The sequence below is a fragment of the Dromiciops gliroides genome, chromosome 2, assembly GCF_019393635.1.
Source record: "Dromiciops gliroides isolate mDroGli1 chromosome 2, mDroGli1.pri, whole genome shotgun sequence".
In the NCBI taxonomy this organism is placed as follows: domain Eukaryota; kingdom Metazoa; phylum Chordata; class Mammalia; order Microbiotheria; family Microbiotheriidae; genus Dromiciops; species Dromiciops gliroides.
The window spans coordinates 470,241,057-470,258,830 of record NC_057862.1 but is presented as its reverse complement, the minus strand read 5'-3'; the positions used below and the strand labels follow the sequence as shown (position 1 = coordinate 470,258,830).

The 17,774-nt window shown below is 40.7% G+C and overlaps 1 protein-coding gene and 1 non-coding gene across 5 annotated transcripts in view; both read right to left on the bottom strand.

Annotated features, from left to right (window-relative positions):
• DRC1 (dynein regulatory complex subunit 1) overlaps positions 1-17,774 on the bottom strand; it is a 52,612-nt gene that overhangs the window by 20,007 nt on the left and 14,831 nt on the right. For 3 of the 4 annotated variants that reach the window (XR_006354919.1, XM_043986705.1, XM_043986708.1), the window contains exons 5-8: positions 11,115-11,252; positions 9,965-10,051; positions 8,755-8,877; positions 5,497-5,636 (exon numbers count right to left, since the gene is read on the bottom strand). Coding sequence is in view for 3 of the 4 variants with exons in the window: in XM_043986705.1 (XP_043842640.1) it covers positions 5,497-5,636; positions 8,755-8,877; positions 9,965-10,051; positions 11,115-11,252 (488 nt within the window). In the remaining variant the exon portion in view is untranslated. The remainder of the gene's footprint in view (positions 1-5,496; positions 5,637-8,754; positions 8,878-9,964; positions 10,052-11,114; positions 11,253-17,774) is intronic. The other variant, XM_043986706.1, reaches the window with a different exon arrangement.
• On the bottom strand, positions 17,265-17,370 carry LOC122745003. Its single transcript, XR_006355316.1, has one exon. It is a non-coding gene; the product is annotated as a U6 spliceosomal RNA (small nuclear RNA).

Here is a 17,774-nt window from a genome sequence, read left to right as displayed (position 1 = left end):
TATATTCTCTAGATCTATAATTGTATTACAATACCTACAACTGGAGGAACTGTAGGGTGGAGCTCAGCTATAATATTTTCCATTATACTGCCATCTTGGCTCTACCTCCTCCCACAGACATATCAAACTCAACTTGTCTAAAACAGAACTCTATCTTTTCCCCAAAACCCACACCTCTTCTGAACTCCCTTATCACTTTTGACAGCACCACCACCCTTCCAGGCACCTGGATTCCCAATCTTGGTGTCATAGCTATGACTCCTCACTCTAACCCCACATATGCAATCTGTTCCCAAATTTTGCTATGTTGATCTCCACATCTCCTCCATATATGTCCTCTTCTCTCCACTCACACACCTACCACTCTAAATACCTTTGCCATTTTCCCCTGGACTATTGCAAGAGCCTGCTAATTAGTTTCTCTGCTTAAATCTTTCCCTGTTGAAATAAATCTTGGGCAGCTAGATGGCGCAGTGATAAAGCACCGGCCCTGGAGTCAGGAGTACCTGAGTTCAAATCCGGCCTCAGACACTTAACACTTACTAGCTGTGTGACCCTGGGCAAGTCACTTAACCCCAACTGCCTCACTAAAAAAAAAAAATGAAAAGAAAAGAAATAAATCTTCTACTCAGCTGCCAAAATAAATTTCCTATAAAGTACAGGCCTAACTCCCTCACTTAATAAACTCTAGTGGCTACCTGTTACTTCAAGGATTATATGTAGACTCCTCTGTTTGGCATTTAAAGCTCTTCATAACCTGGCCTTATTGTACATTCCTCCCTTTCACATAAACTACACTCCAGTCAAAATGCCCTTGCTATTCTCCTGTGCAATCCTCTAGTTCTAATCTCTGCTCCATTGTATTGGCTTTCTTCCATGTCTATAATCCACTTCCTCCATGCCTCTGTCCCTTAGACTCCCCAGTTTCCTTCAAGGCTCAGTTTAAATACAATGAAGACTTTCCTGATACCCATCCCATACTTGCTTATGCTTTCTCCCCTCCCCCCAAATAATCTCATTATCTATTTAAAAAGGTTACAATTTAAGGGGCTGCTAGGTGGCGCAGTGGATAGAGCATCGGCCCTGGAGTCAGGAATACCTGAGTTTAAATCCGGCCTCAGACACTTAACACTTATTAGCTGTGTGACCCTGGGCAAGTCACTTAACCCCAATTGCCTCACTAAAAAAGAAAGAAAGAAAGAAGGTTACAATTTAGCTAATAGAGACAATGTGTAGCTTGGTAGATGAGAGAGAAAGAGGGAGAAAGAAGAGGAGGAGGAAAGAGAGAGAGAATATGTACTGTCTTCCTTGGTTAGATGGTAAACTCCATGAGGGCAGAGACATTCACTTTTGTCTTTTATCCATTTGCAGTCCCTAGCAAAGTGTTTGACACATAGTAAGTATTTAATAAATACTTATGGTTGATTGACTCTTTCCATCTAAAAACTTGCCTGGAAGACACGGAATACCAGACCTGGAAGAAAGGAGGGGCATCCTCCTGACTCCTCACTGCCTTGGCTAGACCCTCCCTCTGCCACAATCATTCAGGGTCCCTGGCTCTGAGAGGTGAACTTTCACCTTATCTTGACCATAACAAGATCACCATATTACTTCCTTGCTATACCTCCAATATGTATGTATACTCAGTCCCTTTTCCTTTACCCTTTCTGGTCCTAGCTCCCAGGATGTGCTGTCTTCTCCTATGAAAATACAAGCTCTTGAGGGCAGGGGTTGTCTCACTTTTGTATCTGTATCCTCAGTGCTTGGCCCATAGTAAACACTTAATAAATGCTTTTTCAATCATTTATTCTTCACCAAAACCTTCAGTCTCTCCATCTCTCCTTTTTTCAATTCACTACCTCCACTCTGAATTGACTCTCCTCTCTTCAATGTCTTGTTACTATGGATAATTAGCTCAATTAAGCTGCCCTTCACCCTTGATTCCCTTACCCCTTGTTTTTTATACCCTGCCAATTTTCAAATCTGGATCACCCACACGATTCACCTTCTCCAACCACACGAGTTGCTGAGTGTTGCTGACAGTTGTGCTACCATGCCAATTGGGTCACTGCAAATTCATTTCATTAAATATTAACTAGGCTCAACAGCAAAACTTTTGTGTTTCCTTCACTGAACTTCTATCTCATATTGAATATATAGATTTAGCAGTTGTCTGTGTAGAGATATTTTAATTCACTAAAATTGATAGGATATCCAAACCTTTTCTTCCCTAACATTGAAAACCTCACCCATCATTTTCTCTCTCAAGAAATGTCCTGAGGTTTGTACTTTACCAAGAAGGTAGAGGCCACCAGCCGTAAGCACCTTGTCCCCTACTCCACATTTCAAAACCTTTCTATGTATTCCCCCACCCTCAATTTTACTCCTGTCATTTTGTCATGGCTGCCCTCTTTTCTTATGCCCAACCTCTCCCCTTCCTTCCAACATCCTGCTCCATTCATCTTCAATTTCTCCCTTTCTACCACTACCTGTCTTGCTATTGTCTGTAGATCAGATCTACTCCTCTCCTTTAAAAACCTTCGCTTCACCTTGACATACACTCAAGCTATGTATCCTATAGCTCTTCTTCCTTCACCTCCAAATTCCTAGAAAGAAGTTATCCCGTGATCAACTGGGATAGACTTCTTAGCAGTGCAATGATCCAAGACAATTCCAAATGACTCATGATGGAAAATGTTCTCCACATCCAGAAAAAAGAACTGTGGAATCTGAATGCAGATTGAACCATATGATTTCTATTTTTTTTTGAGGTTTTTCCCTTTTGTTCTGATTCTTCTTTCACAGCATGACTAATGTGGAAATATGTTTAATTTTACAAATATAACCTATATCAGATTGCTTTCTGTCTTGGAGAAGAAGGAGAAGGGGAGAGAAAAATGTATAACTCGAAATCTTATAAAAACAAATGTTGAAAACTATCTTTACACGTAACTGGGAAAAAATAATATTGATTGAAAAAAAAGAATATATCCTGGCTACTGTCCCTTCCTTGTGACCTAATTACTTCTCCATACCTTGTAAACTGGCTTCCAACTCCACTACTCACCTAAAGTTTCTCTCTCAGAGCTACCAAAGATCTTTTAATCACTAAATTCAATAGTCTTTTTTTAGTCCTCACCAATTTTGACCTCTTAGCAGTATTTGGTACTGTTGACCATCCCCTCCCCCTGGACACTTTCTCCTTCCCCCTCAACTTCTAAGACACTGCCCCTTCCTCAATCTCCTACCTGTCTGACAGCTCCTCAGGCACTTTCCTTCTATTACCTCCTTAGCATAGGGAGTCCCCAGGACTGTCCTGGGCTCTCTTCTCTTCCCTTTCTATACTCTTTCCCTTGGATATCCTATCAATTCTAGTGTATTCAAATATCTCTATACAGACAACTCCTAAATCTATATATCCAGTCTTAATCGCTTTCCTAAGTTAAAGTCATGCATGGCTAACTGCCTGCTAGGTTGTCTCCTTTAAGATCTCCCAGAGGCATTGCAAATTCAACATCTCTAAAAGGAAGGAATGAAGGAAAGAAACATCATCAATTAAATTCCTACTCTGTGCTGAGTATTATGCTAATCACTTTATAAATGATATCTCATTTGACTCTGGGAGGTGGGTGCTATTGTTATCTGTGTTTACAGTTGAGGAAACTGAAGCAGAGGTTAAGTGACTTGCCCAGGGTCACACAGCTAGAAAGTATCTGGGACTAGATTTGAACTCAGGTTTTCATGACTCCAGGTCCATCACCCTATCCACTGTACTACTTGGCTTAAGATAATAGAACTTATTACCTTTCTAGCCAAATTGATTTTTCTTAGGACACCAGGGAAACAGGCACATTGATGTACTGTTGGTGGAACTGTGAATTGATCCAATCATTCTGGAAAGCAATTTGGAACTATGCCCCCCCAAACCACTAAACTATACATATCTTTTAATATCACTACTAAGCCTATACTCCAAAGAGATCAAAGAAAAAGGAAAAGGGCACATTAATACAAAAATATTTATAGTAGTGCTATATTATAGCAAAGAACTGGAAATTACAGGAGTGCCCATCAACTGGGGAATGGCTAAACAAATTCTGTTATGTGAATGTAATTGAATAATATTGGACCATAACAAAAGATGGAAGCATCCTGCTTTCAGGGAAATCTGGGAAGACTTATATGGAGAAGATGACTCTAAGAGAAGAATTATCATTAGGAACTTCAATGAATTTTATTTTTATTCTGTGGGAATTTATTTTATTCTATAGGAAATATTTTATTCTGTAGAAAATGGGAAGTCATGAAAGGTTTTTGAGCAAGAGATTAATCAGACATTTACTTTAAGAAAATTAACTCAGAGTCACTGAGGTGGCTAGAACAGTGAAGCTGGTGTCTAGAAGACCTGAGTTCAAATCCAGCCTTGAACATTTACTACCTGTATGATCCTGGGCTAGTCACTTTAACCCCTATCTGACTCAATTTTTTCAATTGTAAAATGAAGATAGTAATAGCATCCACCTCCTAGGATCATTATGAGGCTCAAATGAGACAATATTTGTAAAACACTTTACAAATCTTAAAGTGCTATTATTATTATTATTGTTGTTGTTATTATTATTATTAATCTGGCAGCAGCATATTAGATAGATTGACATGAGAAAAGACTAGAGGCAGAGGCATCATTTAGGAAACTAATGCTGTAGTCCAGGCAAGAAGTAATGAGCATCTGGAATAGAGAAGCAATTGTGGGAAGAAGGGGTGGATTTGAGATATACTGTAACAGGCAAATAAACAAAGCTTGGCAACCGGGTCATGTATGGCCAAGGGAAAAAAGTGACCAGAATGGCTCTGGAGTATCACAACCAATAAGAGAGAATGATGGTGTCATTCACAGAAAAAGGGAAGTAAATTGGAGGGCCTGGCGTAGGCTGAGGCAGGGAGAAGAGATAATGACCTGATTTGTTCAAGTTCAGTTTAAGATACCAGTGGGAAATGCAGCTGAAGCTGCAAATACAGGTCTGAAAAGAAATTGGAGCTATAGTCTGGGAAGTAATTTGTGTATCAGTGACAAATGAAGCCCTAAGTGTGGAGGAGACAACTCTGACGGAGACAATGTAGAGAGAGAAGAAAAAAGAGAGTTGGCTGAAAGTAGAACCTTGAGGAATGTTTCTACCTATGGAGCAGAAGGAGTGAAAAAGACAGAGAAGGAACATTCAGAGAGAGGAGGAGAGCCGTGTTAGTGAAGGGTCAAAGGAGAGGAAGGAAAAGAAGGGAGGGAGGAAGGGAGGAGGGGAGAAAGAAAGGAAGGAAGGAAGGAAGGAAGGAAGGAAGGAAGGAAGGAAGGAAGGAAGGAAGGAAGGAAAGAATGAACAGAGGGAGGGAAAGAGGAAGGGAGGAAGGGAGGGAAGAATTGGATGGGGGGAGGTCAAAATGTCAAACATGGTAGAAAAGTAAAGGAGGAAAGATCGCCTAAGATGTGTTGCTCTATCTTACCGGTTGATCCTTCTTTTCTGCTGGGACTTAATGATTGTGTTCTCTTCATCTCTTTTCTTAAGCACTTGGAAATTGTACTCTAGTTTTTCCTGGTTTAGCTGATAAGTTGCTTTCATCTGCTGGAGCTGTTGCTCTAGTATCTGTTAAAGAATAAAAAATATTCTAGGGCATTTGTAGAAGGGGGCTGGGGGAGAGAGGAGAAGTAACCTGTAGGCTCTAGGGTGGGATGTGCGTATACACACACACACACACACACACACACACACACACACACACACTGTACCAGAGGGATGCTTTCAGCTATGAACAGCCGCCTGCAGATTCTCAGAAAAGCTGGTACTACAGGCAAGAAACCAATGACCTCATTAAGCTTCACATCATGTTAATATTTTTCATTAATATGTAACAGAGAAACCTATGATCAAAGCACAATTCACTCTGATACACAATAACAGACTGCTCAGAGATACTACCAGCCCTGCCAGAAATGCCCACTGTCATTCAGAAAAGGGGTTAACCTTGCAAACAAGAACTCATGACATTTCCCCATCCTGAGGTTTCAGAATACGGAGCTTTCTGTGACATCCTGGCAACTTTGGCCTCTATCAAACCTCATACTCTTTAAATATAAGACCAAATCAAGGCAACAGCCTTTACAACGTTTTAAGGGCCCAACTGGACTGACTGGTTCCTTCCCACCTCCTCAGAGGAGGTTAAGGAGAGCAGGGGTATCACAAAGTTCTGGGAAATGCAGAGGCAGCACCTACGTGCACCTTGTTGAAGGGAAAAGAACACTTGGCCCAGGAGTCCCAGTCTGCTACCCTGGAGTGCCAACCTCCCCTGAGCTTCCTTCTCTTCCTGTTTCTTAGGGAGAGCAAGTCAGCAGAGATGGGACAGGCACAAGAAGGGTGCAAAGGAAAGCCACACTCATGTTCTGGCCAGCCCTGATAGATTATTAGCTTGTAGTAAATGCAGAGCCAACTGTATTAACAAGTCAGAAAAATAAAGGGCAGCTAGGCAGCGCAGTGGATAAAGCACCGGCCCTGGATTCAGGAGGACCTGAGTTCAAATGTGGCCTCAGACACTTGACACTTACTAGCTGTGTGACCCTGGACAAGTCACTTAACCCTCATTGCCTCACCAAAAATCATCATCATCATCATCATTACAAGCTGGTTGTTAAATTTTCAATGTGCACATTTACACCTCGAAAGTCAGCAAATGCTATAAATCAGGGCTTGATTTGTTGTTTTGATGATTGTCTAGCATCTAAATGTAAGCAAGTGATGAGAGAAAAATGTGAATACGGCAGATGAAACTTAAAAGCATGTTGTGCTTTTGAGAGAGCCTGTTGTTAAGCATTTACCAGCATATCCCAGATACGTACAAAATACAAAGCAAATACAAGATGACGTCAGAAGTAAAAGCACCTACAATCAGGGAAGAGAAGGAAAGGCCTCATGGAGAAGGTGGAATATTGAACCATCTTAAAGAAAACAAGAGGGGGTGGCTAGGTGGCTCAGTGGATAAAGCACTGGGCCTGGATTCAGGAGTTCCTGAGTTCAAATCCGGTCTCAGACACTTAACACTTACTAGCTGTGTGACCCTGGGCAAGTCACTTAACCCCCATTGCCCCGCAAAACAAACAAACAAAAAAAAACAAGAGGCAGCTAGGTAGGATAGAGTACAGAGGACTGGATTTAGAGGACTCAGGAAGACCCGAGTTTGAAGCCTACCCCTACACACTTATTAACTGTATGACCGTAGACAAGTCACTTACTGCCCGAGTTTCCCTCTTCTATAGAATGGGGATAATACCAGCATCTACTTCCCAGGATTGTTGTGAGGATCAGCTGAGTAAAGTATTTTTGTAAATCTCAAAGAGTTACATAAATGCTAGCTTTTATTAAGACCTTTATTTTATTAAGCTTATAGAAACAGTAAAATTAGCTGCCTTATTTCCTCAGACCCGTGTTTATTATAATGCTTATATTACTAGCTCACAGATGAAGAATGACTATGGATGTACATTCTAATTCAGACCTCTCCTTTCTCCCAGAGTCAGCCAAGGCAGAGAACTGGGCTACAGGTACCCAAGCAGGTCTCACAGCCATGATCTTTCCCCCAAAAAAGGAATATGACCGAACAAGTTGCAGCTTCACAGGTGGTTTGAGAAGACAAAGAATAAATCTAAACTGGGTCAGATTTGAAAGATGTAGGGGGGAGAGGAAACTACTGACCTAAGAAATTGATAAAGTTGTAGTTATTATCAGGACACAGTGACCAAGCTGTGACTGGGACATTCTGGGAACAATTACTGCAAGCTAAGCAGGTGATTGCCATTATCCTGCCTAATGACTGCATTTTTTCCCATGAGAACCTGTGATTTCTTCAGATGAGCAATAGCGAGTCTACCCAAGTGGCAACACTGTCTCTAGAAGCACAACAAAATAAACCAGACTTTTGGTTCTGATTTCCCATGGGCAGCACTACTACAATCACCATGGAGAGATAGAATCCACAGCAGTCAAAGTGGCAGGACACTTCATTTATGTGGCCTCTGTTAGGTACTCATCATTATCTGCACCAATTCCCACACATTTGGTTAAAAAAATCACAACTTTCTGCATCAATAACCCAGTCTTAAATTGCCATACCTCTTTGGTCTCACCAAGAATCCTACAAATAAGCCACAAAGTAGATTTAGATAAGAGTTTTATCAAGAGAGATTTAGTTTTTAAAAAGAGAGAGATTTAGTTGACCTAATTTCTAAGTCTGCATTTGCCATTTCATCATCTGTAGAGTTTTTTGTTGGTTTCTTTTTGCTGGGTTGTATTTTATGTTCATGGGTTTTCATATGAATTTATGTCAAATCAGGCATCCCTCCCTTCCTGTACTCATGCAATTACTTTTTCTCAAATTCAGGACTCATTTATCCCTATTGAATTTCATCTTACTGGTTTCAGCTGTTTCAGTTCATGTTTTTTGAGGGTTGATGCTGTCACCCTAGGCATGAGCTAGCTTTGGGCCACCTGCAGGTTGAATAAGCATGCCTTCCTGGTCCAGTTCTTTAGAAGAGGATGTGGGCCCTGTTGTTAAGACTTGCTGAATTGACCTCCAGCATCCCCCATCCCCCCTTGCCTGGCCCATCACAGGCAGTCAGTAGACAATAAGCAATCGGTCACTGTTATTCCCTCTCTTAACTCCTCTAGGGAGAAAGGCTGAATGGACTATGGCTTCTCTCCCCTCTGGTCTAACCTGCACATCCAGTTCCAGCTTGATCTTGATGGAGTTGTACTCTTCTGAGTCCCGCACCCTCTGCTGATTTAACTGCTTCTCATAATCCTCTACCCTCTTCATGTGGGTCATCAAATACTCCAGCTGAGGTCAAAAGGAGGCAACAATAAGAGTGTAACAATGGTAACTTCCCAATACTTCACTATGAGTGACCTAAACGAAGCCCAAAGAGAATTTAATATTTCATACATTTTTTCAGGAAATTATAAGTAGGATCAGAGGCACCTTCAACCCCCCTCCCCCTGCCACTTTGGAACTGGAGAGGCCGTCCTGCAAAAAGCAGCAGATGTGATGTGAGGGCACCCAGGTTCAAATCCCAATGCTGATTTCCTGGCTGTGCTCTTCACTTTTCTGAATCTGCTTAATTCTCTGAAAAGTGGGGATTATAATTCTTGCATTAGCCACTTTATGGAGTTGTGAGAAAAATGCTTTATAAACCTCGAGTGCATTTGAGTTATACTGTGGGCTCAATGGGGCTGCATTCATTCCATTAGTTTTTACTCCCTGAACTCAAGGGAACATTGTCATAAGCTCAGATGTCTAATTTTGGCCCTGGACAGTGTGCCTATGTGGTTGTCACACCATCTCCTCTTCCTGTGAAATAAAAAAGAAAATGCTGACCTGGGCCTCTCAGAAATTCCTATGACTTCTCACCATCATTCATGGCCAGAGTGGAGAGCTGGGTGTTGGGTGAAACAATGGCAGAAAGCAGCCACACAGCGGGAGGGTGATATCAGAGGGTAATAGAGCAGCACTAGGAAATCCTCACCACTGGTGAGCAGGCAGTAATGCCCAACCTCACAGGCAAGAGAACAAAGGGTGGATCACAATAAAAATTAGTTAATCAATCCAAAAAATGTTCTTAAAATTAAAAAATTTTAAATTTTTTTAAAAAAAATTAGTCAATCAAGTAGCAAGCATTTCTTAAGTACTTATTGTGAGCCAGATACTGCACTAACCAACCACCAGGGAGACAAAGAAAAGCAAAAACACTGGTCTCTGCACTCAAACAGTGTACACTTTTATTATGGGGAAAGATAACATGCAAACCACCACGAACAACTTGGCCATCCTACCCAAGAGTCTAAAGAATTCAGGAGATTCAAAGAGCATCCCTACTACTCAAAAGACCACCAGCTTCTCTTGGTCATTCACCCCCTTCCTCCTTTACCTCCTTGGAATTGTGAATGTGCATCTCGCGCTCCCATTTCTTCTTATTACTGATCAGTAGCTCTTGGCGCTCCTGCTCAAATGCTTTCTGTAACCAAAAGAGGGCCAGAGTCTTGGGTTGGGCATGAGCTCCATCACTTGGGAAATTCTAGGTGATAACTGATCTTGCCCCTTACAAAGACCAGCACTCTTCCTCTACACAAAGTGCAAAGCCCTAAGTTGGCAGCCCCTGTGGTCAAATTTTAAGGAGTTGGCTATTTATTAAAGAAGTCAAAAGGACAAAGGTAAGCTATCCCTCAGGAAAGGTAAGTGACCTCATTCCTGAGGCTCAGCACCGGCAGCAGTTGAAAGAGTAGTTAGGGAGCAAAGGAACCCAACCTCTGGGGACTAAAGAGAAGCCAGTCATGTAGCCCAGGGACCACATCCACACTTGAGGGCACGATGAACACACAAACCAGAGGGAAATGGCCTCTGTGCCCTTGGCAGAGGCAGAGCTCAGTGGATACCCCTAGAGGAGAAGCCTACAAATGAAAAACCGAGAAGGCCTGGATGTAGGAGTGAGATTCTATCCGCTTCAAGGCACTCTTCCCCAGAGAAAAGGCTGTGGAGCCATACTGTGCACCCAGGACACTGGCCACATTCTTATTCTTCCACATTTTAGTCAGATTACTAGCTGTGTGACCCTGGGCAAGTCACTTAACTACTGTCTGCCTCAGTCTGTCTGTTTCACTGTCTCCTCATCTGTAAAATGGGGATAATAATAGTACCTACCTCCCAGTGTTGTTGTGAGGATGAAACGAGATAGTCTTTATAAAGCATTTAGCACAGTGCCTGGCACATAGTGAGCATTACATAAATGTTAACTATTATTATTATCATTATTAGATTCACCCAAAGTACTAAAAACCTCGTGCTACTTTCCTTCTTTTTTCTCCCATAATGAAATCTGTTGGTTTATATATCTCTGATGAGAAGGAAATTATATAAAAGGAACAAAGATCAGAACACCAAGATGTTTGGGATGCCTCCCTAGCACATTAGGACAGCCCCACAGTCCTCCTCAGAGAAGCCTCCCAAAGGGAGAACCTACACCACCTTCACAATGAGGACAAGAGCTGGTCTCTGCACCCTCTTCCCCCTGTCTTTGCTACCTCAATGTGATTGAGCTCCTGACGAAAGGTCTTTATTAAATTCTTGACTTGTTCTTCCATCCTCTCTAGCAGCAGAGTAATGTCATCCCCCTGTCTCTTCAGATCCTTCACATACTGGTCATCTTTTCCTTTTAACTCCTGGAAGAGAAGATGAAAGGTGTCAGCCTCAAGGACCAGTGGTGCCATCTAGTACATCTCTTCAAAACCACCTAAAAATGACAATCTCTGAATGAGAATGAGGCTTCAAAATCATCAGCCAAGAGTCATGGCCAAACCTCAGTCTGAGAGAACATCCATCCCTGGAGGGTGTTAGAAAGGCACTAACTTCCTCCGTGGAATTTGTTGGTCAAATCCTGCTTTATCTGAGCAAGGACTGGAGCCCTTTAAGTAAATACATCTCCCTCCACACCCCATTTCAATAATAATAATAATAATAATAATAAAGGTTAACTGAGAAAATTGCTTATGTGCCAACAGAGATATATGATATTTCTGTATAGCACACTTGTTGCTGAATTTTGAATGTTCTATTCCTAACATTAGAGAGAATAAGTCTAACTCAAAATTCATTGACTGTGGCTTTATCCTTTCTCACCAGGTGGCCTACAAAGCTAATCTTGATGGAAGGGCATTTTAAAAAAATTTTATTAAAGGCATAATTTACATGCTTTCTAATAAGGGGGAACCCTTTCTCATAAAACCAAAGAACTTATTTAATTAGGAAGAAACTTAAGAGTTCATATAATCCTGGGGTTCTTAACCTAGGGTGCATGAACTTGTGTTTTTAATGTTTCAATAATTTTATTTCAATACAACTGGTTTCCTCTGTAATCCCATGTGTTTCATTTTCTACATTTAAAAATTGTATTTGCAGAAGGAAGGAGTCCATAGGTGTCACTAGACTGCCAAAGGTTTTGGTTTATTACACAAAAGTGGTTAAGAACTACCCCTTTCCCCCCTCTCCCCCCTGCCCCATTCTAGTCTAACCTCCCATGTAATGCATAAGTTCCTTCCAAAGCCTCTCTAACAGATCTGAGCTCTACTTGAATACCTAATGTAACAGGGAACTGACTACTTTCCTCTAATGTGGACGTTGCTCTTTCTTAGGTTAAGAAAAAAAAGCTTAAGAAGTCTAAATATATGAAATAACAACAACAACAACAATAATAATAATAATAATAACATAATACAGGGGCAACTAGGTGGCACAGTGGATAAATAAAGCACCAGCCCTAGATTCAGGAGGACTTGAGTTCAAATCCGGCCACAGACACTTGACACTTATTAGCTGTGTGACCCTGGGCAAGTCACTTAACCCTCATTGTCCCGCCAAAAAAAAAAAAAGGTAAAGCATGTCAAACTATTGCAGAACTGAAAAACAAACAAATAATAATATAATACAGATAATTGTGTTTAGTACTAGAGAATATAAAAAGTTTATATAAGGGGCAGCTAGATGGCGCAGTGGATAGAGCACCGGCCCTGGAGTCAGGAGTACCTGAGTTCAAATCCGGCCTCAGACACTTAACACTTACTAGCTGTGTGACCCTGGGCAAGTCACTTAACCCCAATTGCCTCACTAAAAAAAAAAAAAAAAGTTTATATAAGGCATGGCCTCTGTGTCATTGAACTTTCAGTCCAGGAGAAAGAACAGTTTTTTTGTGTTTTTTTTTTTATCAATTACATACATAGCTATAAAATACAAGATTATACAATAAATGCCTTAGAGGGTTTATAAAACAATGCATGATGTCAGATCCGAGGAGGGAGATCATTATCAAATGGGGGCTTCAGGAAAGTCTTCCTAAAAGTAACATTTGAGTTGAAGAAGTATGGGGATTTGATAGGCAAAGAGGGAAAGAGAGGGCATTATAGGCATAGGCAGAAGCAAGAACCAAGGTAGGAAAATACAATACACATACAATAGGAGCAAAGGGTAGACCAATATGCCTGAAACGTTGTGGATGGAAGGGAGTAATGTGAAATGAGTTGAAAGGCAGGGTACTACAAGATTAAAGGTCTTGATGTCAAGTGGGAAAATGTGAATATTTAATAGGCAGACAATAGGAAATTACTGAAGATTTTTGAGCAGAGGCACATGATGCCCAGACTAATGTATGGGGAAATCTAGAAGGGAGAAAGGGCAGAAAAAAACCAAGAAGGGGCTATTGTAATAGTCCAGGGCAGTGATATTAAGGTGGTACCTGTGGGAATAGAGTGGGAAGGATGTAGATGGGAGATGTTGTGGAGGTGGCAGTTGATTGGCTATGAGAGGGATGGTGATAGAGGGGGAAGAGTCAAAAATAACCCTAAGGTTGCAAACACAGGAGATCCATCTTGTGGTGGTACCACAGAGAGAAACACTGAAGTCAGAAGGAAGGAGCAGATACAAGTAAAATAGACTGTTAGCTTGAGGTACCATTGGGACAATATAGGAAGGATGAAAATGAGAGACAAGGGTCTAGAGTCCAAAAGAAAAATAAGATAGATAATAGTAACAGGCAAGTTATAAATTCTACTTAGACCTCTATTCTTGTGCATCAGTGATAAAGTCAAGTAAAAAAACACTTACTAATAGTATTTACTATGGCCCAGGCGCTATGCTAAGCTCTGACTGAAGATGCAAAGAAAAGAAAAATAGCCCCTGACCTCAAGGAGCTTCAAGTCTAATGGGGCAGACAAACTGCAAACAACTATGTATATATGAAATTTATATAGTGGTCAAGTTATCTCTACTCCTGAAAGGCAGTTTTCATCATTTTAAAATTAAAATGGGGCAATGGTATACTTAGTCAGTGTCTAAATATGGCAGAGTGAATTTCCACATAGAAAATATTGGCCCCTGAAGAAAAATATTCTGCAGAATTAGCAGGCATAGAAGCACAGAACTATGGGTATGGAATACTGCAGATGTCAGACTTTTTCAATGGGTTGGTTAGTTTTGCTGCACTGAGATTTTTTCCTCTTTTTAGGGCTGCATTGGGAAATGTAGATGATACAAAAAACTAAGGACATCAATATGTATGATTTTTTTTAAAGAAAAGAATTAGCAAACAGAAGTATGGATTCCACATACTTCTTGGCCTTTTTAATGAAATTAAACTAACAAGACTGAATGTTAAGCACCCAGCAATCTAACCTGTGGTAGCTAAGCAGCACAGAGGATAGAGTTCTGGACCTGGGGCCAGGAAACCCAAGCTCAAACCCATGCTCATCTTGCCTCAGATAGATAGTAGCTATGTGACTCTGGGCAAATAACGTCAACTTAGTCTCAATATCCTTATCTGAAAAATGGAGATAATAATAGGACCCTCTTGGCAGGGTTATTGTGAGGATCAAATGAGATAACAGCTATAAAATACTTTCCAAACCTTAAAGCATTATATAATACTATCTATTGCATAAATGATATCTATTATTAAGAACTTAAGGTGGGGGGGGGCAGCTAGGTAGTGTAGTGGATAAAGCACCGGCCCTGGATTCAGGAGTACCTGAGTTCAAATCCGGCCTTAGACACTTGACACTTACTAGCTGTGTGACCCTGGGCAAGTCACTTAACCCCCATTGTCCAGCAAAAAAAAGAACTTAAGGGGACTTCTGCGGGCATAGTCAAGATGTCTCAGAGTAGAAAAAGCATTCAGCTTAGCTCTCCCAATATTCCCCTCCAAACCACTTTAAGAAAATGCCTCAAATTGAATTCTGGAGTGCCAGTGCCAACAAAAAGTCAGGGTAAAACATTTTTCTAGCCCAAGACAATATAGGAGATTGGAAAGAGAGGTCTATAATATGGGGGAGGAGGATAGCCCAGAGCCCACAAGGATGAAACACCAGTGGTGGGAGCAGGAGGCAGTGACAGAAGCAGCAGCAGCTTTGGGAACTCTCAAGCCAGAAATGGTAAAAGGACCTGGCAAATGGTCAGAAAGTTTATAAGATGCCCTTGTGCTAGCACTAGATTCAGAACCAGATACTGCTGGTAACTCTATTGTTTATTCCCACTTCTGGGTCATAGTTCAAGGGCAGACAAGAGCACTTTCAGTCAAGAAGGAGTGGAAACCCTGAGGGGGCAGTATCACTTTCAATCCCAAGAGATCAGTGACCTTGAGGAATAGCATCATTTCAGGTCCCAAGGGAAGAAAAGTCCTTCTGGTATGAGGTAGTGGTCATACCTCTCCCCAGATCACACCACCTTAGAAGCACTGTAAACTTCCAACCCCCCAGAAGTAACTCTGAAAACAGCAGTGCAAAAAATCCTAAATCCTGAGGGGGCTCAAACCCCTCCCATACAAGGGATAGAGCCCAACATTAACATAAAATTCCAGATCAAGAAATAGGGTGGAAAAAATAAGCAAACAACAAAAAATAACCTGACCACAAAAAGCTACTATGGTGACAGGAAAGATAAAAAAACAAACTCAGAAGAAGACAATGAAGCCAAAACTGCTACAAGCAAAGCCTCAAAGAAAAAATGAATTGAATACAAACCCAATGAAATTCCTGGAAAAGCTAAGAAATTGATTTCCAAAATCAAATAAGGGGAGAAGAGGAAAAATTAAGTAAATAAATGAAAGTAATGGAAGAAAATTATGAAAAGACAATTAACAGCTTAGTAAAAGAGGCACCAAAAATAGTGAAGAAAATAACACCTTAAAAAAAGAATTCACCAAATGGGAAAAGAAGCACAAAAGCTCACTGAAGAAAATAATTTAAATATTTAATTAAATAATTGAAATAATTAAAAATTAAAATTGGGTAAGTGGCAGCTAATTACTCCATAAGACATCAAGAAACAATGAAACAAAGTCAAGAGAATGAAAAAATGCAAGAAAATGTTAAATATCTCATAGGAAAAACAACAGACCTAGAAAATAGATCAAGGAAAGATATTTATATTGTCTTTTTGCTGTTACCATTGTGATGTTTAAAATCTAAGATCATTATCAAATGGGGGCTTTAATGGTTCCTTTAATCAGGAACACACTAGCAGGCTCATGGAGGAAGACTTCTGGAAGAACCCAACCAGGCTGGAACTCTAGACTAGACTGGAGCTGAAGCTTCTGATTTAAGGCGACCACAATTTAGATTTTAAACATCACACCATATACACTGTTCTCCTGGTTCTGCTCATTTCACTTTGCACCATGTATGAGATGATTATGGATTTGAGTCAAATTAAACTCTGAGGATGGGGTCTGGAAGGTACCCAGCCCTGCCCCAGTATAGTTCATTTAGAAGTTTATTGCTTGTCAAATTCTCACTGTCTCCTTTAAGTTTTATTGCCAATTAACAGTATTTTTACTTCTGCTCAGTCTCCCCACTTGTCAGCTACATATTAGTTTTGTCTGCAATCCATCATGTGTCAGAACCCCAGTCCCTGTTGAGTGGGTCAGGGAGTTTGCCCACCAATTCAATACTTGGGACTCAAGAAGAAAGGACAGGGCTCAGCACAGGATGCAGCAATTAAGTTGAGACCAGATGTTAAGTGACATGTCTCTTTTTCTCAGAGCAGAATCCCCTTGGCCCTGGGGTCCCAACAATGGATTATTCTTTTCTTCCCAACATAGCCAAAGATAAATTTTAACCCTGTCGTCCTTCTAGAATTAACACGACTACAGAACAATGCTGAAGCACCTGAGTGACTCTTCCTGTTATTCAGGTTGAATATCTTTAGAGACAGGGGCGTGGAGAGGGAAGTAAGTGGGAACTGTAAGATCTGAAACATCTGTCACTCCCCTGTTTCCTCTTCCTTTGGTTTGACCTTGTTCCCCCTCCCCTTTTCCCCTTTGTTCCTGGAACACGTATGCATGTCTCCATACATTGATCACGAGCTAAACATGCACCCTGGGTGAGACAGGATTGGATGTTAGATTGTGAGCTCGCCCTAGTGTGCGTGGGGACTTCCCCTATAAAAGGTCAAGGCATGTATTAGCTGGCACGGCTCAGGCATATTATATTCCCATGGGAATATAATAAATCTGTCTCTGCTTGACTTGGTGGTCTCCTCGAGGTATTTGGGTAAACTGAGGCAGTTTGCCCCATACAACCAGTTCATGTAAGTCTTTCCAGGTTTTTCTGAAACATCCTGCTCATTATTTCTTATAGCACATTAATATTCCATTACAATCATATATTACAACTTGTTCAATCATTCTAAAAAATATAGAATGCTTCAAGAATTTGTGTTTTATCCTTGCACAGGGGCCACACTAATTTTCGCCATATCATTTCTATTTCAGTATGTGTTGCCAAAGTGAGCATCTACTTAATTTTGGGATAGGGTTGGTCTGTATTTTCTTTCACAGCATGACTAATATGGAAATATGTTCTACATGACTGCACACATATAACCTTTATCAAATTGTATTCCTTCTCAATGAGGAGGAGGGGAAAGAAGGAAGGAGAGAATTTGAACTTAAAATTTTTTTCAAAAGAATGTTGAAAATTTAAAGAATGAGCAGGTCAAAGAACAAATAATAAAAACAATAATTTCATTAAAGAAAAAGATAATAACAAGACAACATTCCAAAATTTGTGGGATGCAGCCAAAGCAGTATGTAGGGAGAAAATTATATCTCTAAAATGTGACTTCAATGAAAGAAAGAAAGAAGATCAATGAGTTGGGTATGGAACTAAAAAAGAAAACATAAACATAGTTAATATGAA